We start from the raw sequence: 21,857 nt of genomic DNA, 5'->3' as shown, positions 1-21,857 counted from the left end.
AAGTAGGAATTAGTTAATTGATTTGCTAACAAGGTGAATTGCAATTTGCCTATTATACTCTTATGAAGTCTTATTTCCTTCTATGGAGAATCATACAGTTTGTGGATCCTGAATTATTAAACTCCCTGTATATTCGACATCTGCATGGAAACACAAACCAAAAGTTTGTGATTTACTTACTCTCTTGAAGAATTGGGCAAACTTTGAATCACACATTTTTGAATCACCTGACCATAATCAGGCCTCATGCACACTGGACGTTTTTACAGCTGCTATTTTTGGCTTCGGGCGTTTTTTTTTTTGCAGCCAGTAAACTCCCCAGAATGCTATCCCGTGTCCATGCACACATAGGTGTGTTATCAGCGTTTCTTGGCAGGGGCGTTTTCTGGCTGGAAAAAACCCCACAACTAGTGGGTTTTAAGAAGAGTTTTTCAGCTGTAAAAACACTGATAAAAGTTTAAAAATGTAGATAAACTGCATTTCTTAGCATTTTTGAGCCATAAGCTTTTGTGGGAGTATAGTTTTGCTAAAAAAAAAGCTAAAAAAAAAGGCTGCAAAATTCATTCTACAGTTACATTTTTCTACAGCTAACTCTAGCGGCATTTTTATAACGTCCAGTGTGCATAAGGCCTTGCAGATGCAGATCAGGTTGAACCAAGCAATTCAGAATCCAGACAGTTGTGACTAAGTGAACAATTGTTTACAGAAGGTACAAGTTTGCACAAATATGTTTAGGCTAATAGAAAAAGGCAGTATTTGTTGAAGCAAACAAGTTTGAGCATCAGATAGTAAGCACTTATGCTTGTCTACAGATCCTGGAACTTTCACCCCTGCGGGTGATGCAACTCAGCTTCTCTTAGAGCCGTCCCTACTAGTCTCTTCTAATTTCCCTGGAGTTGCATGTTCCTGTACTTGTATGTTATGTGATGTTTTTATTTATTTTTATACTTTTCTTTTCCAGATGTCTTCAGGCTAGTCATGTCACGTGCAAGGTTTTCTTTCTCTTCACCTCTTCTACCGGGCTGGTTCTCAGTGAGGCAGAGAACAGCACTGACATAATGATGCCATTACAATGCGTCATTACATCGTGAGTGTAGGGAGCAATGTTGATGCCCCCCTTAGGAGGTAGGTCCATGAAACTGTGCATTCACAGTACATCCTCAGTCTTCCAGGTTGATAAACTCCCAAACTGAGGATATCCTGTGGCATAAAAAATGTGCTGTGGTGGACATTACTGAAGAGCAGGTGAGTATGGCAGTAAGAGCTGCATCTTTTTTTTTTAAATAGTTGGGAGACATTTCAAGAAAAAAAATAGCCAATAGTGTGGCTTTACATAATGGTAGAACAGCAGCAGTAGACCAGCATTCAAAAAAGATTTACAATCTTATTCAATATAGGTAATTCCACTAATGCCAAACATACACTTCTGAATGGTTACACTGGGTCACTGCATTTACCAATAGTACAAATAATACATTTTGAATCTAAATGGAGAGAAATATGACCTATAACGGTTTGCCAAACTCGTCCTTTAATGTCCCTTTAAATAGTTAATTTGGGCCAAGCTATTTATGACATTAGCAGGTGCGCTTGCTGGGTGCACCATAATAACTGAATGTAGCCTCAGCTGTATACAGCGTTGTGTCCTGACAGTTGAACAAGAACTTCCCATCCCACTCCCGAAACAAAATAGAGTTGGGCTGAGTGCTGCTCTGTAGCTTGTTTCCAGAAGTGGGACGGGAAGCTCTCATTCAACTTGTGAAACAGCACTGTAAACTGTATGTAGCTGAAGCTATATACAGTTAACACAGCGTGCCTAGCATGCACACCTGGTATTGCAGTAAATTAACTTTTTAAAAGAACATTAAAAATTAAGTTAGGCTTTGGATTAGATTAAGCCTAAAAGAAAACTGTACTTACAAAATATACATAATAAAATTGTTGGACTCTCCCCTTTCTTGATCCAAAGGCTTAAATTTGTTAGTCACTGACCCAAAACAAGCATACAGCTTGGGGGCTCTTGATGCTTGTTCCACATCAGCTACTCAGAAAGTACTGACACAAGAGACAACTAGTCAACCCAAACAAGGATATATCATTATCTAGGTTAAACAAGACAACCTCCATATTTCTGTCAGTATACGTTTCCTTTACTACCTGTAGAAGGATGGCATGTGGACCAGGTACTTTATCTAAAATAAATTTGGTGCAAATTGGTAGTGTACAGTAGAGTCAGCTTGGAAAATAATGCATGAGATTATAGGACATATTATTAGACTTTAAATACATCAAAATCATGTACCACAATTGTTAGCAGAAATATTTGGCTAGATACCGAAAATGTAATTGTCTCCCTAAAGTCAGTAATCTCCATTTTGTTACTGGTACACAGACTTAAGACACATACATTTGTAATATGCTGTACATACAATCTTGTTTAAAAGATGTTTGCAAATAAAACCTTCAATGAAGAAATGTGTCACTAAACTTTCAAAGCTATTGTCTCTAAATCTGTGAAACAACTTTGGAAATTGTGGTTCTACAAATCACCAAGCTTGGAAGAGGCTGCAAAGCCAAAAGGTGACATTGTTTAAGCGTGCTGTCTGTACTTACTTCACTTTGTTGAGGGGATTTATTGCACAGTCACCATAGACACATAACACTGGCCTCATTTGAATCCATATGCTACAGCAAGTAAAAGTAAAATATGACCACTTACATGGAAATCTCTCTCTTCCAGTATCTCTTTCCTCCATCTTACTAGAAAGGCAGCACAGACATATAAATGAAAGTGTGAAAATCCTTCAGGTTCAGACTAAAAGAAAAATAAATACAATTATAAGATATGTTATTCCAAATACACAAAAACATAACCTAACATATAAAATTCAGCAGTAAATCAAAATGACAATAACTATTTTCAGTTGCATCATGAAGACTACCCAAGTAAAAACTTTTTCTTTTGCACAGTAAAGAAGGGCTGCATTCACTCTATAGCATGTTTTGGAGAAAACCTGTGTGACAGTGTCAACACATGGGACATTTTGCTTCACAACTTTTAACCTTTGAGGAGATGTTGACAGAAAAAAAATACTCAGCAGAGGTAGAATAAATATATAAGGCCTCCATGGACTTATTCACTTTCTTAAGGGCATTAGCTTGCCATCATATATAAAACTGGCTTTTTAAAAAAAATAATTTTGTGCTATGTTGAACAGGAAAGTGGTAAAATGGACTCCACTGCCATATCCCTGGAGAAGAGATAGCACTACTAAACTGTGAAAAAAAAAAGGGGGGGAGAATTAAAGGACATGTTCCCTTTAGGAAATACAACTCCTCAGTTCAACTCCCTTTCGCCCAACCCTAGTCCTCTAACCTAGAATCCCCTTTTCCCTACTTAACCTGTTTCGATGACTGCAAAATTAACAACACTGGTGCAAACAATTTGTCCAATGCTGCCTGCACAGTAACCTTAGACTTAAATGGGGCCTTACTTCAATGGTTCAGATAAAAGCCATTTCAATCCATCAGAACGTACATTTCTGCACCAAGTCTGTAAACACCATAGGAGGCCACTACTGTCAAATGAGGTAAATAAGCACCTGGGTGGGGGTGGGGGGAATCTGTCATTGTTCTTGCATCCCTGACTTCAGCAAACTGACCTGATATGTCACATCTTTAACTAACAAGTTCATCACCAATGTGTCAGGGCTGGGCTCAGCTGTCGGCTAATTGCCAGCTCCCATCTCTCTCCACAGTTACTCAGCTGTTGTTCAGATCCTGCTGGTCAGTCCTGCCTACTAAAGCTGTCCAGTCCAGAGGGTCTCTGCCTTCGCCTTGGTCACATCACAAGAAACTATCTCCTGCCTTCCTGTTTAAAGACTGGCTTTGCTGACATGCTTTCTGGCTCCAGATCCTGCTTGCGGTTCCACCACATTGATCCCTGACTTCTGGCTTGGCTGGCTATCCGTTCCAGTTATTGAACTTTGGCTATGTTTTGAATATGTTTGTTCTTTTTCTTTTATTATTAAACAAGTGTGATTTAACTGTACTTCTGTTTCCGTCTGATTTCATGGTTTCTGACACAATGTGCATATCTCTGATCTTCTAACAATTGAATGACAACTGCTTAACATTACTTAAGGATTTACTGTTAACAATAAGATTTTAATCTGTAAACTAGATTATAGTAAAACAAAAATTAAATTACATTTACTGGTAACGTTCCTTTTTATATTCTACTTTATTTCTATTTACACGGCAGCATATACACAGTTACACTTGCTGCATAAAAAAATGAAGATCCCCTTTGAGCAAATAGCAGTCATTTTCACTTGTTGAATGACAGTAAGTAGATGTATTATGATTCACAAAGCACATGCTGCTGTGTGTGTATCAAAAATCAAGGCAGCAACTGGAAAATGACTGCTTACAAACATCTGAAAGTTTTCTTTGAAACAGGACCATGATAAACTACATTACAGATATCAGAGAGTTCTCAAAAGATCTACCATAAGGATAGCTTCCTTAAAGGAAAAGTAAAGCCAAAGCTCGTTAGGTTGTACTTCTCCTGTGATCAATTTTCAGCAGACAGTGGGCTGAAGCCCGTTGTCGGCTGATGTTACGGAGCTGATCCAGGCTGGGGAAAGATCGTGACCATATGGTCAGAATTTGCCCAAAACCACGACCTAGCTCAGCCTCTTAGCGAGCCGCTGAAAGCCTGGGCCAACCTCTCCCACCCCCTCTACAGCACAGAGCTGCAGTGAGCATGGGGTGGGGGGAGCATACAGTGATGACTGACAGTTGCCGGCTCTCTGCTCATGGAGCTCTGAGAACTGAGCAATCAGCGGTGTTTGGTTGCTCAGTTCTCAGTCTTAGAGCCAGCGGGTGAAAGCCTAGGTAAGTATGATTCTTTAAAAAAAAAAATCCCAGAACTTCTCTTTTAACTACTTGTTAAAACTATGTGCCATTTTTAAGTTTTCAGTGCTGTAATTTTATGACTGACAATTATTTGGCCATACAACTCTGTAGCCAAAAGCATTTTATATATATTTTTTAGACAAATAGAGCTTTTTTTTAATATTTATTAACCACTGGGTTATTTTAATTTTGACGGCATAAACAACAGAAATTTTGAAAAAACAAACAAACATGATTCCCTTACTTTCTGTTATAAAACATATATACAAATGCCAGGACAGCACAAAATTCATCACATACAGTAGGCAGATGAGATGTACAAGGAAAGTGTGCCTGGGGGTGGGGTTATAGGGTTAAAAAAATATTCAAAATTACATTTATTAAACACCCAAGTTTGTGATTCCTAATAAATATACACATATCTGAGTTTATCAACTCAAGTTTACCAAATATAAACACCAGAAAAAGTCTTATTAACTAGTATGGACAAAGATATGATCACCAACAGTTTTTAACACAAAACAAACTACAGTTAGATTACAGAATCGACATATAGAGAAATGCTCAGTATTGTATTTAGCCTATATTATTTAAGTACTAAAACAAAGGTGTTATCGATACTTGGTTAATCAAATTGAAGGAATTATGCCTGCCTCTTCAAGAGACAAGCTATGTACTTCATGTCTGATAAATTACTTGTGAAGAATAACATTGAGAAATATTCAAAGCTCTAATAATAGATAACATACTGCTATGAATGTCAGTATCTCTAAATTAGTGGTTCCACACTTTAAGACGAATCAATATATGGTGGTGGTGTCAGCACAGAAGTGTCAGTGCAGTATAACAAGCAACTGTAGAATAGTTATAGCATGGTGGAAAGACCTGCATTTTGATCTATAGACTTGGAAGCTAAGTCAAGGTTTCGTTATTTAGGAAAAAAGAACAAATATATCAGTGGTTAATATCATTCTGTGACCTTTATTGCATTAATGAAAAGAATATGGTGAGGATTGGAATGAGTGTGATTGTTCTATACACTGACCTAACAACCTGTCATCTCAAGAGATGTAAATATGCAATTCACTTTCTTGCCCACAATGTCAAGAGACATTTAAGAAGGTGAAATAATATGATGTTGATAAGAGTCATCTAATAGCAGGACACTGAATTGGTTTGTCCCTTCTAGATTGTACAGCACAATTAAATTAAACCTTGCTTGTGTTCTTAGCTTTCTGACACACACTTTGACTTACAAAATTCATATCTAAGGAGATAAAAAGCATGTTTGATCAAGGTGCAATAAAATAAGGAAAGTGCCGAACATTCTCAGCATTATCTTTTCAAACACCTGTGACTAACATTCATTTTCCATTTTTTTTTTTAAATCAAGTTTTAATCTTATAACCCACAGGGAGTTTTCTTTTAAATATACAGGGAAAATAAGTTGGAAAAAGCATTAAAGCTAAAACAAAGCTTAAATATAAATGTGTCTATTTATAGGTATAGGAAGACGGAGAGATATACAGTATATGAAATTGACAGACTTGTACCAGGAACATTATTCTTTAAAAAAAAAAAAAAAAAAAAATCTTTTATCTTTGAATCAAATTTTTATATATTTTTTTATTATAAAGAAACTTATCAAAGATCTTCAGTGTACCAGTAGCAAACTAAAAGCAACTGATCTATTTTAAAAGTATGCTTGGTATTTATTAACCGGTTCCCGTTCAGCGGTTCCCCTGGGTGAACAGCCTTAACTGTACGTCCGCCCTTTAAGGCACTGTAAAAGGCACGCACCCGCAGCGTGTGCCTGGAGCCGATGCAAGTGCCCGGCGGGCGCGATGACTGATGGGCGAGGACCAGGATCTGTGTGTGTAAACACACAAATCCCGATTCTCTCAGGGGAGAGGAGACAGATCGTGTGTTCATGCTAATTATGTCATTTATAATGGTTTGTAATGCATTGATAGGGGCTTAAAGAACTAAAGGCAAAACTTTATTTTTTGAACAGGGTGAGTGAGGGTTATAACCCCTGCCAGGTGTTTTTTTTTGCCATCTGTGTCCCACTAGGAAGATTTCCCTTCACATACAGTCACATAGCCAATATAGGACATCCCTTCAAAGTGAAGGAATCCCTGATTATCACCAGAGCCAGCATCCTCAGTGGAAGATCCCCCCTCTGTTCCTGTTCTAGTTACAACTCAGTATTTGGGATTTTCTTTCGCTATCGTTATTGGTGATAACAGCAAATAGGACACACAGAGAGGCATTCTACAAAAGAGAGGTATTCTAACCGTTCTCCACTCTATCCAAAATGAAAAAAAAATGCCTTTAGTTGTACTTTAAGTTTTTTGTTACAAGCTTATAAGTGAGGTTACCATGGCACAAAAGGACAATAGTCAAACTTTATATAGGTTGCTGAGTGCATACGTAATCTGTAAATGGCAATATGCCATAGATATTGTTCCAAGCTTGTGTCAAATATGGGAAAGAGGGGTGGGTGCACATGCCTCACATGATCCACCCCACATCTAAGTGCAATAGAATTTAAACCAACAAGCTGTACGACAGCTACATTTAAAAAAAAAAAAGTTTATTGATCCACAAATAAATCTCTAGCTAGACACAGATTGGTGGACTGACGGATCACATTTTTAAATCTTTGGTTCATTAGGCAAGGTTTTTTGTACGCCATCGAGCAGGTGAAATAATGATTCTTCAGTTTGAGACACAAAGGGGTTGATTTACTAAAACGGAGAGAGTGCAAAATCTGGTGCAACTCTGCATAGTAACCTATCAGCTTCCAGGTTTTATTGTCAAAGCTTAATTGAACAAGTTAAAGTTAAAAGCTGATTGGCTATCATGCACAGTTTTAGTAAATCAACCCCTAACTGTCAATGTGGAGGTGTGATAGTCTGGGGCTAATTTCCTGGAAGCCGAGAGCTGCAAAAGGTGGCTATGTTGAAGAGTTATCTCTAATTATTAGTTGTGCTTTAAATTTCCAGAGTACATTGATACAAACTGCACGCATTTCAATAAAAACAGTGACAATGGGAAGTGTTATAAATCTTCTAATAGTATGTGTGTATATATATATATATATATATATATATATATATATATATATATATATATACTGTATATACACATATACTGTATATATACATACACAGTATCTCACAAAAGTGAGTACACCCCTTATTTTTGTAAATATTTCTGTATCTTTTTTATGTGACAACACTGAAGAAATGACACTTTGCTACAATGTAAAGTAGTGAGTGTACAGCTTGCATAACAGTGTAAATTTGCTGTCCCCTCAAAATAACTAAACACACAACCATTAATGTCTAAACCCCTGGCAACAAAAGTGAATACACCTCTAAGTGATAATGTCCCAATTGGGCCCAATTAGCCATTTTCTCTCCCCAGTGTGGCCACCATTATTTTCCAGCGCTGTCTTAACCCCCTTGGGCATGGAGTTCACCAAAGCTTCACAGGTTGTCACTGGAGTCCTCTTCCACTCCTCCATGATGACATCACAGAACTGGTGGATGTTCGAAACCTTGCGCTCCTCCACCTTCTGTTTGAGGATGCCTCACAGATGCTCACTGGGGTTTAGGTCTGGAGACATGCCTAGCCAGTCCATCACCTTTACCTTTAGCTTCTTTAGTAAGGCAGTGGTCATCTTGGAGGTGTGTATGGGGTCGTTATGTTGGAATACTGCCCTGCGGCCCAGTCTCCGAAAGGGAAGGGATCATGCTCTGCTTCAGTATGTCACAGTACATGTTGGCATTCATGGTTTGCTCAATGAACTGTAGCTCCCCAGTTTTGGCAGCACTCATGCAGCCCCAGACATTACACTGCCACCACCATGCTGGACTGTAGGCAAGACACACTTGTCCTTGTACTCACCTGGTTGCCGCCACACACGCTTGATACCATCTGAACCAAATAAGTTTATTTTGGTCTCATCAGACCACAGGACATGGTTCCAGTAATCCATGTCCTTAGTTTGCTTGTCTTCAGCAAACTATTTGCGGGCTTTCTTGTGCATCATCTTTAGAAGAGGCTTCCTTCAGGGATGACAGCCATGTGAACCAATTTGATGCAGTGTGCGGCATATATCCTGAGCACTGACAGGCTAATCCCCCACCCCTTTAACCTCTGCAGCAATGCTGGCAGCACTCATACCTCTATTTCCCAAAGACAACCTCTGGATTTGACGCTGAGCATGTGCACTCAACTTCCTTGGTCAACCATGACGAGGCCTGTTCTGAGCGGAACCTGTCCTGTTAAACCGCTGTATGGTCTTGGCCACCATGCTGCAGCTCAGTTTCAGGGTCTTGGCAATCTTCTTATAGCCTAGGCCATCTTTATGTAGAGCAACAATTCTTTTTTTTCAGATCCTCAGAGTTCTTTGCCATGAGATGCCATATTGAACTTCCAGTGACTAGTATGTGAGAGTGATAACAACAAATTTAACACACTTGCTCCCCATTCACACCTGAGACCTTGTAACACTAATGAGTCACATGACACCGGGGAGGGAAAATGGCTAATTGGGCCCAATCTGGATATTTCCACTTAGGGGTGTACTCACTTTTGTTGCTAGCGATTTAGACATTAATGGCTGTGTGCTGAGTTATTTTGAGGTGAAAGCAAATTTACACTGTTATACAAGCTGTACACGTACTACTTTACAGGCCAGCATAGTGGTGTAGTGGATAGCACTTTCACCTAGCAGCAATAGGGTCGCTGGTTCAAATCCCGACCACGACACCATCTGCCTGGAGTTTGCATGTTCTCCCTGTGCCTGTGTGGGTTTCCTTCGGGTACTCCTGTTTCCTCCCACACTCCAAAGACATGGTGGTAGGTTAGTTAGATCCTGTCTAAAAAATTGGCCAAGTATGTGTATGGTTGTATGTGTATGTGTTTGTAAGTGTGTCGGGACCCCATGGGGCAAAGGACCACGCTATACCACAGATGGAAACCGGTGGCAAAAGTGCCCTGAGGCCATTCAGTTCGCATAGGTAGCGCTATACAAGTCACTCATTTATTCATTTACACTGTAGCAAAGTGTAATTTCTTCAGTGTTGTCACATGAAAAGATATACAAAAATATTTGCAAAAATGTGAAGGGTGTACTCACTTTTGTGAGATACTGTGTGTGTATATATATATATATATATATATATATATATATATATATATATAAACTTTTTTTGGTCAAAGGTACAGCTAAGATTATCTATAACTGTTGTTGACATTGTCTTTGTTAATGCTGGACAGGTTTTAACCTTTATAAAGATCTCACACGTTTACCTCACTTTAACTTTACCTCTTTACAATGGCCACCATCAGACAAGCTTAAAGTTGGTGTAAAAATCCACAACGACCTTCATTTTAGTATCTCTACACAAGATCTGTAGACAGATGTACAGCCTTCCAGAAGACTGTTCCGAACATATTACTTATGACTTGGAGCGTGTTTATACTGAACCATCTGTCACCGTCAATAAAGATCATTTATATTTTTACAATTACAAACATCAAGATGCCATGAAAGAACTTTCAAGCTTTATGTGAAGCTCACACACTTTAACAACCCTTAATAAAAAACCCAAGTGATAAGTGTAAAAAAAACATAATGACATGTATTTTCTCAGCAGTTGATATACTGGGGTTAATTTTCGAAAATGCAAATAAGCTACTAATTTTGAAAGGGAATTTCAAAATGATTGAGATTTCACTTTGTAAAGAATATCTCATCACGTGCAAGAAAAATAAAATAAACATTTTATGTGCTTGTACATGACCGGAAGATAAAAGGTCAGCAGAGCTTTATGTCAGTCACTAAGCTCTGGGGTAAGTTTCCTTGCAAAGTGTACAGTCTATTTTGCCCTTAGTAAATAAACTCCCTTTTAACCCATTTACACAAATTAAGTACACAACATTTTATAACACATGATATGATGAACATTAAAAAAATATATATCTCCAACTCTTAATTTGCTTAATGTTAACTAAAACCTGGACTAGGGAATCTGACGCTGCCTCTCCTCCTGCCCTCTCCTATGGTGGTCCCCACTAGACTCACTCATCCAGAACCAGTAAAGGAAAAGGAGGAAGAATTGGAATACTAATATCCCCACAAAGCATTTGTAAAGTTCTTCCTTCACACCTCTGTTTACTCCTCTCCTGTTTTAACGCATACTGTATATTATTTTATTTTTTTAAACAATTCTTTATTTTCTAAATGTCACACATATAAAATGAAAACAATAAAACCTGAGCAGAGAAAAAAGGGCATACACAAGCTTATACTAACAAAACTAGGATAACAGACATCAGCAAGTTTCAGCTAAATAATGCAGGATCAACACTCAAAAGAATGAAGGAAAGCAATCACCAAAAAATATCAGTAGATATCAGCCCCCCAACCTAGAGGAAGCGTATCAGAAACATGGGCGAATAAAGACACGCTGCCTAATATATGGTACCTCCAAACAACTGAACAGGGGAGTTAAATCATTGTTTTGATTGAGTTATCATTCTGTATGTCATGATCATAGTGACACAAAAAGGGTCATAGATATACTGATGTCAGGAGTAAAACCATTAGCCATAAATACTCTCAAGGGTATAAGTTAGATAAATAGGATGATGACAGGGGGTTATGTCCAGGATTATGCTCAGTAGTAGGGAGTTTGAGTTTGCCCAGTGAGTTGGAGAGATTGGCCCTTCATACCATTCCATGTACTGAAAAGTGGTCATTAATTGGGCTATTTCAGCCTATGAAAATAAGTGCTCTATAAAAACCCTCTATCTCACAAAAAACGTTTGGCGGGCCCAAGATTTTGGACCATAGCATCCAATTTTTTCAAAGTAGAGCAGGATTTCAACTCTCTCCTAACAACATTGGGGTCATTGGCGAGGTCCAGTCCTTGAATAGGCCATCAAAAAGCAGAGAAGCATCCAAGAAGGAAGTGAGCAGACTTTCAATGAAGAAGCTGGATCCAGTTGTTCAGCATAACCAAAAAGACACAGTATCTTACAGTATTTGGTCCCAGTAGGATCTTATAATTGGGCAATTCCAGAAACAATGCAGCAAAGTAGGTCTACTTGTGCCACACCAGGAACAGATAGCCAACATGGGTTAATTGGGGTCCATTGAGGCTGGGATGAAGGCCCCATGCAAGAGCTTAACCGCTTGGCGACCAGCTGACATCATTATACTGTGGCAGGTCGGCTCTTCTGCGCAAACCGCCGTAGGTGTACGCCGGTCTTTGCACAGGAGATCACCCCCTAGTGTTAACCCCCTCCCTGCCAGTGTCATTTTGACATTGATCAGTGCATTTTTTTAGCACTGATCAATGTAATAATGTCACTGGTCCCCAAAAAGTGTCATTTGGGGTCAGATTTGTCCACCGCAATGTCACAGTCCTGCTAAAAATCGCAGATCGCTGCCATTACCAGTAAAAACAATTGAAAAATAAATAAAAGTCCCTAAATCTATCCCATAGTTTGTAGTCGCGATAACTTTTGCGCAAACCAATCAATATAAGCCTATTGTGATTTTTTTTTTTTACCAAAAATATGTAGAAGAATATATATGAGCCTAAACTGATGAATAAACTACCAATATATATATATATATATATATATATATATATATATATATATATATATATTTTGGATATGTATTATAGCGGAAAGTAAAAACAAATGTGCTTTTCTGAAGGATTTCCTTCAGTACTGTAACAATAACACATTTGGTATACATTTCACCTCTGTTTCTGATCCCAATGATCTCATATTCCTTGATCTTGAAATATTCCATAATCAAGATACCAAAATATGCTCATGGACCAATTTTAAACCCACAGCAGGAAATTCCTACCTGCATAGGAAAAGTACATCCCGTACAGTAAATTTTGTTATCTAAAATGCAATTGTAGTTCCATCGAGGACTATAAAACACAGAGACGAGTCTTGATACAAAAATTCTTGGAGAAAGTCCACCATGAAGAAGATATCAACCAGGCTTTCTCAAAATACCTCCAAAAATACCTTAAAGAGCACCACCCCGAGGATAAAGTCAATAAGGAAAACAAATGTTTATTAACAAGTACAGTAAAAAGCACTGGGCTATTAAATATTCCTTAAACACTGGGGGATTCTTTGTAAGGACCCCAAATTATTGACATGCATCCCCCCTCAGCCTAAACTGGTGTTCAAAAGAGGCAATGTTAAAAATCTCATAGCCCTCCGCAAATTACGCAGGAGCCAAAAACTGGATTGCATCCCTAAAATGTTCTCCCTCACTGGTATGTACAAATGTCACAAGAAAAAAATGCCTTACTTGTACACACCTGACACATGGCCAAAAGACATTCTACGACTCAAAGGGCAACTCCTTCGCTATTGATGAATTTCTAACATGTTCCACTATCTTTATCTACCTCATCACTTGTCCCTACAAAATGTGTTATTTGGATCGCACCATCAGACCGCTTTGTACCAGATTTGGGGACACAGGAGGAGCCTGAAAGAAATTCACCCAAAATGTAGCATTCCGCATTTTTTTAGCCCATCATGATAGAAGCCCTGCACTGCTTAAAGTAACGGCTTTCCAATCCATCTCACATTCCCTGCCTGATGGGGAAAGGTTGTGCGCACAAGAAACTTACTGGATCTTCAAACTTAATAGTCTCTCACGTGAAGGCTTGAATGAAGAGTTGGTCAGTACTATTCTCTAATTCCCTTTAGCCCATGGTGTCCTTCCCCATGCCCCCTTACTTCTACTTCCCATCATACTTTTCAATCCATTCCACACGTAACATTGGAAATACATTCTATTCCAGTGTTTTTTATATATATTTTTCAAACAACATACGTTGACATCTTTCATATTTCCTCTATATATGTGGAATGCCTATACGTCAGCCTCAAGTTTAAGTTCATGATTCCCATTACTATTATTACTATTTAATTTCATTGTTCGTAGGTTTAGTGCATACTTTTCATCCATTGCCTTTATACTCCTACATATACAGTATGTCACAAAAAGAGTACACCCTCACATTTTTGAAAATATTTTATTATATCTTTTCATGTGACAACACTGAAGAAATGACACTTTGCTACAATGTAAAGTGGTGAGTGTACAGCTTGTATAACAGTGTACATTTGCTGTTCCCTCAAAATAATTCAACACACAGCCATTAATGTCTAAACCACTGGGAACAAAAGTGAGTACACCCCTAAGTCAAAATGTCCAAATTGGGCTCAATTACCCACATATACCCACTTTTTTCATCATTTTTTTCAGATACAATAACCATACATCAGCCCCTGAAGAGCGAGCAGAGACTCACGAACTACGTGGGGTACCATCAATGCTTTTTATATGCTCTAACTACTGGGTATTTTTGCTGTATACATCATTATTCATATATTACCTCAATTTATATATGTATGTACAATGTTTTACTCTTCATGATGTATGTATGCATATTTATTGGCTTAACAACTCACAACTTACATTGTTGTTTTTACGGCTGTATATCAATTGTAGTGAACTGATATCTATTTTTACTCATGCTGGTGACTTGGCCACTATGCTGGGTAACGCATAATTATTGTTGTTCCCATTTGGTTACACAGCATTTTGTAATTAATAAATTGATTTTATTACACTTTCTTTTGTGCCAATCTCTCCTACCTCATTCAAAGTCCCAGGGCGACCTGTTCTTTTTTGTGCATTTCAGGGATGGAGGTGTGAGAGTGGTCATTCCAGACCTTAATTTCCCTTTTTTTTTCTTCTAACCCGGGTGGAAGACACCCAACCAGCCCACCATTTGGTTTGGTTTTGACTGCTGGTCAGTGTTCACTCCTACATCCAATGCATCATCATCCCTTGTCCATTTGGATCTGGCCTGTCATCTAAGGGAGTTCATTATGGGCTGGTCTGGTTTACTCTCGCTGTTTGCCTTGAGGCTGGCGTTTGTTTTGTCCAGCTCGGGGGCTGCGTTGTGTGGGCTGTTCTGTCGTCCTGGATGGGTGTGGCAACCTGCACTTCGGCGCCATGTTTTCCACGCCCACACTGTGATGTCCCCTGACTTCACATTGTTGCGGGCTGTTTGGAATATCCTGGATGGAAGGACGGTGATTGCTCACGCACACCCCCTGTGATGGCTGGCGCCATGAGGCCAGTCCGTCACCATCTGTACATGACGCTGGGGGCGGAGCTTCCTGATCCGCCGTGGGTATATCCGGATGTTCAACACGGCTGCAGCTCGCATTTGTGGCTTGTTGGTCTGGCACAGTTGGGCACAGATTCGGGAGCGCACTCTCCAGGCTTGGGCTTGCCTAACTTTTTTAGGTAATATATCAATTTTTTATACTCCCTGTATGGTTGGTATTATTCCACCATACACAATAGAGTTTACTGATTAATTATTTTTTCCCACCACCTACCTACACACACTTCACTGTTTTGTTTGTTTTATTTTACCACTTCATATTAGTCAACTACATACATATATACACACTTCTGGCTCCATCCATTTATACACCAGCATGTTAATTTCAACCCTCAGATTGTACCACCTCACGCTCTCTTTTTCTCTCTTCTCCATCATGCCTTTGAGACCTGTGCATCTCCATATACATTATATATATATATATATATATATATATATATATATATATATATATATATATATTTTCAGGCACATCCGAGTTTGTTGACTATATGCCTTATGCAGTTTGTGCTGTTCATCCTGACCATTTCCCATCTGCGGTTCTTGTTCGCTGCGTTCTCTGAGCTCCCGAGCTGGATATGCCTTTGCCGCCCTCTTGACATCAGCGTTTGGTGACCCAGCCCAGTGGATTGGTAAGTGTGAGGTCTCCCATGTCCCTGACCTCTCTTGCCAACCATTTTCCCTGTTTACATTCACCAACATATACCCACTTTTTTCATCATTTTTTTCAGATACAATAACCATGCATCATCCCCTGAAGAGCGAGCAGAGACTTGCGAAACGTGTAGGGTACCATCAATGCTTTTTATATGCTCTAACTACTGGGTATTTTTGCTGTGTACATTATTCATATATTACCTCAATTTATATATGTATGTACAATGTTTTACTCTTCATGATGTATGTATGCATATGTATTGGCTTAGCAACTCACAACTTACGTTGTTTTTATGGATGTATATCAATTGTAGTGAACTGATATCTATTTTTACTCATGCTTGTGACTTGGCCACTATGCCGGGTAGTGCACAATTATTGTTGTTCCCATTTGGTTACACAGCATTTTGTAATTAATAAATTGATTTTATTACACTTTTTTGTGAACTTGTGCCAATCTCTCCTACCGCATTCAAAGTCCCAGGGCGACCTGTTCTTTTTTGTGCATTTCAGGGATGGAGGTGTGAGTGGTCTTTCCAGATCTTAATTTCCCTTTTTGAATTGGGCCCAAAGTGTCAATATTTTGTGTGGCCACCATTATTTTCCAGCACTGCCTTAACCCTTCTGGGCATGGAGTACACCAGAGCTTCATAGGTTGCCACTGGAGTCCTCTCCCACTCCTCAATGACGACATGAAAGAGCTGGTAGATGTTAGAGACCTTATGCTCCTCCACCTTCTGTTAAAGGATGCCCCACAGATGCTCAATAGGGTTTAAGTCTCGAGACATGCTTGGCCAGTCCATCACCTTTACCCTCAGCTTTTTAACCAAGGCAGTGGTCGTCTTGGAGGCGTGTTTGGGGTCGTTATGTTGGAATACTGTCCTGCGGCCCAGTCTGGGGATCATGCTCTGTTTCAGTATGTCACAGTACATGTTGGCATTCATGGTTTCCTCAATGAACTTTAGCTCCCCAGTGCCGTCAGCATTCATGCAGCACCAGACCATGACACTCCCAATACCATGCTTAACTGTAGGCAAGACACACTTGCCTATGTACTCCTCACCCGGGTGCCGCCACACGCTTGACACCATCTAAACTAAATAAGTTTATCTTGGTCTCATTAGACCACAGGACATGGTTCCAGTAATCCATGTCCTTAGTCTGCTTGTCTTCAGCAAACTGTTTGCAGGCTTTATTGTGCATAAGCTTCAGAAGAGGATTCCTTCTGGGACCACAGCCATACAGACCAATTTGATGCAGTGTGCAATGTGTGGTCTGAGCACTGACAGGCTGACCCCCCACCCCTTTAACCTCTGCAGCAATGCTGGCAGCACTCATACGTCTATTTCCCAAAGACAACGTCTGGATATGACGCTGAGCCTGTGCACTCAACTTCTTTGGTCGACCATGGCGAGGCCTGTTCTGAGTGGAACCAGTCCTGTTAAACCAATGTATGGTCTTGGCCACCGTGCTGCAGCTCGGTTTAAGGGTCTTGGCAATCTTCCTATAGCCTAGGCCATCTTTATGTAGAGCAACAATTCTTTTTTTTTCAGATCCTCAGAGAGTTCTTTGCCAAGAGGTACCATGTGGAACTTTCAGTGACCAGTATGAGAGAGTGAGAGCGATAACACCAAAATAAACAGACCTGCTCCCCATTCACACCTGAGAACTTGTAACACTAATGAGTCACACGACACCGGGGAGGGAAAATGGCCAATTTGGACATTTTCACTTTGTTGCCAGCGGTTTAGACCTTAATGGCTGTGTGTTGAGTTATTTTATTTACAAGCTGTACATTCAGTACTTTACATTGTAGCAAAGTTTCATTTTTTCAGCATTATCACATGAAAAGATATAATAAAATATTTACAAAAATGTATCTCACTTTTGTGAGATACTGTATGTGTGTATGTTTATTTACGTATGCATAGATGTATTCACTTGTTGATATCTGGGCCTTGCCCTTCTGTTGGACTGCCCATGGCTGTGGGTGGTGCCTTTGAACCCCTCTGGGAGGTGATCTATGAACACTTGTATATAAGAAGCTGAAGGAGATAACACTGCTGGGCTCTGAGGAAGAAGGTATCCCTTTGAAACGCGTTGGCCGGCAGTGGCCCTCAAAGTCTTCTCCATTGCCATCATCTCAAGGCCATTTTTTATTGCAGTTTTCTTTCATATGTTTGTGAGTAGTTTTTAATTTATTCTTTTAACAAAATATATATAAGGCTAATGCACAAGGTTGGTACGCTCTCTTTTTTCTCTTTCTCTTTTGACTGCTAGGATACCCATATCCTTGAGGGCAGCGAGGCCTGAGGCATTGTCCACTACAAACTTTTTTTTTTTTTTTTTTATTAAAGTTATTTTTATTGTAATTTCAAGGTAAATATAACAACAAAACAGAGCCTATTGGGCATACCCAGGCTCGGTCATAAGAACTACACACTAATACAAAAAAAAAACAAAAAAAAACACATATACATATATAAAAATATATATATATTCTAACTAACTACTGTACGCTAGACCACCTGCACAGAATATTCAAAGTAGTACCTCTAAATCCATGTATATCCTGTAATGCCCACTTTAGTCATTCATGAAATGAGATGTACATTACAGTAAACATATTCCTATTCCCCCCTTCCCATAAACTATCGATTGAGCAGCCTAGTGATGTTCATGAGATCAGGGATCTCACTTGTGCCATTCCCGGTGCTAATAGAGTGAACTAGTCATCAATTGAATCTGCATTAGTGGACAGGGATTCCGTCCAAATATCCCATATTTTGTGGAATTTTTTGCCACAGCCACATGACAGGTAAGTAGCTTTGTACAAGGGTAGAGCCGCATTCACTAACTTCTTCCAGAAATTTAATGAAGGTGCAGATGAGGCCTTCCATCTGAGTACTATAGATTTATGGGCGTAGTAAAGTAATAATCCTAGCAGGGTTCTGAGTGCCCGGCGTGGGGCCAGTGGTTCCACCAGTCCCAGCAGACATACCTCTATAGACAATGGCACGGGGACGGTGGTGACAGTCAAAATAAACTTGGTTACCTCAACCCAAAAAAATTCAATATGAGGACAGTTCCAAAAAATATGAGTGAAATCCGCTGATGCTGAGTTGCATCTCCAACAAGAGGCAGAGATAGATAGATAGATTCTATGTAAGCGCACAGGTGTGTAATATACCTTATGTACTATTTTAAATTGCACTAGTTTATCTCTAGCTGATACTAGTTGTGAAAAGGGGTATTCCCATATTTCTTCCCAATATTCTGTGTCTAGTGTAGGGAACTCTACCTCCCACTGTGCCCTAAGGTTTTCTAGCCCCGCGTGGACATTGGGGAGTAGTGCTTTATATATGGTAGATAAGGGCTTAGATAGAGCTTCATCTCTGAGTAGAGTCTCCAGATTCGAGGTGTAAAAGGCCACCTGGGCGTTTTCAAATTGGGTGTTGAAGGCATGCCTAAGCTGCAGGAATCTAAACAGGTGTGAGTTAGGTAAATTATACTGTTGCTTCAACCTGTCAAAAGTTTGTATTCTGCCCTCGAGACAAATTTGATTTATATATTTTATGCCCTTGCATGCCCATACCCCAGGGTCGGGAATGGACCCGAATTCTGGCAATTTCGGGTTAAACCAAAGAGGGCTATAGGGGGAAATGTGCCCGGAAGGTATAGGGCGTATTGAATTTTGCCACTGACCATGCCCGTATGACTGCCCTCATTGCCACTGTAAGAGGAAAGGGAGCTCTAGGGCCCCGGTAAAGTAGGTTCCGTAGCGCCTCATAAGACCCCAAACGTGCTGCTTCCAGGACCACCGTTGCGTTGGACTCATCAGAGACCAGCCAGTTGTGGGCAAGGGATAACATAGCCGCCACGAAGTAGTAGTGAAGGTCAGGGCAAGCCAAGCCTCCCTCTCCCCACGGTCTCTGCAGCACTGTCAGCTTAAATCTCGGCTGACCGGATCCCCAGAGAAAAGATATTAAAATGGTGTTTATTAGGCGAAAAACCTTTTTTGGGATCCAGACAGGTGCATGTCTGAGAGCATAGAGAAAGGCAGGCAAAAGCTTCATCTTAAACAAATTGATCCTCCTGATTAAAGAGAGGGGGAGATGTGCCCACGCCTTCAGTCTTATTCTCATCCTTTGTATCAGGGGTTCCAAGTTAAGGGTATGATAGTCAGAGGTAGATGTGGAGATGTGGATACCTAGATATTTAATTTTGTCTGTCCATAGTAAGGGTAAGTTGGGATCTGCTACCTCCTTTGCGGTCTTATCTATGGGCAAAATTTGGGATTTATCCCAATTGACTTTGAGTCCCGAACAGCTAGTGAAGTTAGAAAGAATGGACAACGTCTCTCGAAGAGACTGGGCAGGGTCACCCAAGAAAAGGATAAGATCAGCTGCGTACAGAGAAACTTTTTCGTGTATGGATCCCACCTGTATGCCCCTAACCCCATCTGCTTGTCTGAGGGCCGAGGCAAGTGGCTCCATCACCAAGGCAAAAAGGGCCGGTGACAGTGGACAACCTTGCCTTGTACCTCTTCCAACAGAGAAAGGCGCCGACAGGGCACCACCAAGCTTGATCTGCGCCGTCGGTTCCTTATATAAAATATCAATCCATCTGCGGAATACTTCTCCAAAACCCATAACCTCTAGGACCGAGGACATAAAAGGCCATGCCACGGAATCAAAAGCCTTTTCAATGTCCAGTGTCACCATTACCCTCGTGGAGGACTCAATGGGAGGCAGCTGAAGATGGTGGGTAAACACTCTGCGTAAATTTATATCTGTTGATTTCCCTGGCATGAAACCAGTTTGGTCTATATTAATCAGAGATGGTAAAATCGTCCGCAGTCTGGTCGCTAATATTTTTGTCAAGATCTTGAGGTCATAATTTAGCAGGGAGATAGGCCTATAAGAAGCACACAGGGATATGTCTTTTCCGGGCTTAGGGATGAGGACTATGTGTGCTTGATACATTGAAAGGGGTAAGGACATTTGTTTTTTACTTTCAGAGAAGACTTTTAACAATTTTGGTGCAATTAATGATGCATACGTTCTATACCATTCACCAGGTAGGCCATCAGGTCCCGGTGTTTTACCACTAGGAAATGAGCAAATAGCCTTCCTCTATCTCCTCAGTGGTAAAATCTTTGTCTAAGAATTCAAGATCCTCCTGTGAAAGAGTGGGTAGATGCAGGGAATGTAGAAATTCCCTACGCCGATCTTCAGGCCAGCCAGGGACCGCCTTGTATAAGTTTTCATAGAAGGATTTGAATTCATCTAGAATTAGTTCAGGGGTAGAGATCATCTGACCATCTAAACCACAGATTTCTGACACCACCGTCTGCAATTTAGAGTCCGCAACTAAATTCGCTAGGAGTTTGCTATTTTTGTCTCCGGATTCAAAGATCTTCCCCGCCAGGGAATTTAAATCTAAATGTGTGGCCGAGGTAAGATGTAGAGACAATGCTCTTTTCGCATCAGCTAGTTGGTTAAAGTGATCCAGAGTCGGGGAGCCAGAAAAAGCCTCCGCCACCCTAGCCTCTTCTTCCTCAAGTACCTGGACCTGACTAGACATCTCAACACGGACTGCTTTAATAGCTGAAATGTATTCTCCTCTGGTGTTGGCCTTAAAGGCGTCCCAGACTACTTGCGCTGAGGTTGAATCCTCATTGATCTCCCAGTATTGTTGTAATCTGGGAGAGACCTCCTCCTCCACCCTCGAGTCCTGCAACCACTTGGGTGCTAAACGCCAACAGTCTCAACTCCTGATGTTCGACAACTCCAAGGTGACCTCCAGGGGTGCATGATCAGAGAGGCCCGCAGGTAAGTACGAGATCCCCCTCACCGCCGCCAGGGCACAGGTGTTGCCAAATACCAGATCGATCCTAGAGCCTGATTTATAAGTGGTGGAGTGAAAGGAGTAAGCCCTAGTGGTTTGATGCTTCCATCTCCAGATCTCGGTATAATTAAATGCTTGTGCCCATTGAAGCAGGTCTGGCAA

General features: G+C 40.3%; 1 protein-coding gene across 3 annotated transcripts in view; it reads right to left on the bottom strand.

The window, feature by feature from the left end:
- TBC1D22A (TBC1 domain family member 22A) overlaps window positions 1–21,857 on the bottom strand; it is a 919,143-nt gene that overhangs the window by 179,249 nt on the left and 718,037 nt on the right. For all 3 annotated transcript variants that reach the window (XM_073619716.1, XM_073619715.1, XM_073619714.1), the window contains one exon: window positions 2,720–2,815. In XM_073619716.1, the coding sequence (XP_073475817.1) occupies window positions 2,720–2,815 (96 nt within the window). The remainder of the gene's footprint in view (window positions 1–2,719; window positions 2,816–21,857) is intronic.

The sequence above is a fragment of the Aquarana catesbeiana genome, linkage group LG03, assembly GCF_042186555.1.
Source record: "Aquarana catesbeiana isolate 2022-GZ linkage group LG03, ASM4218655v1, whole genome shotgun sequence".
Lineage (NCBI taxonomy): Eukaryota > Metazoa > Chordata > Amphibia > Anura > Ranidae > Aquarana > Aquarana catesbeiana.
Note: the sequence above shows the minus strand (reverse complement) of the source record. Positions and strands in the feature narration are given on the sequence as shown.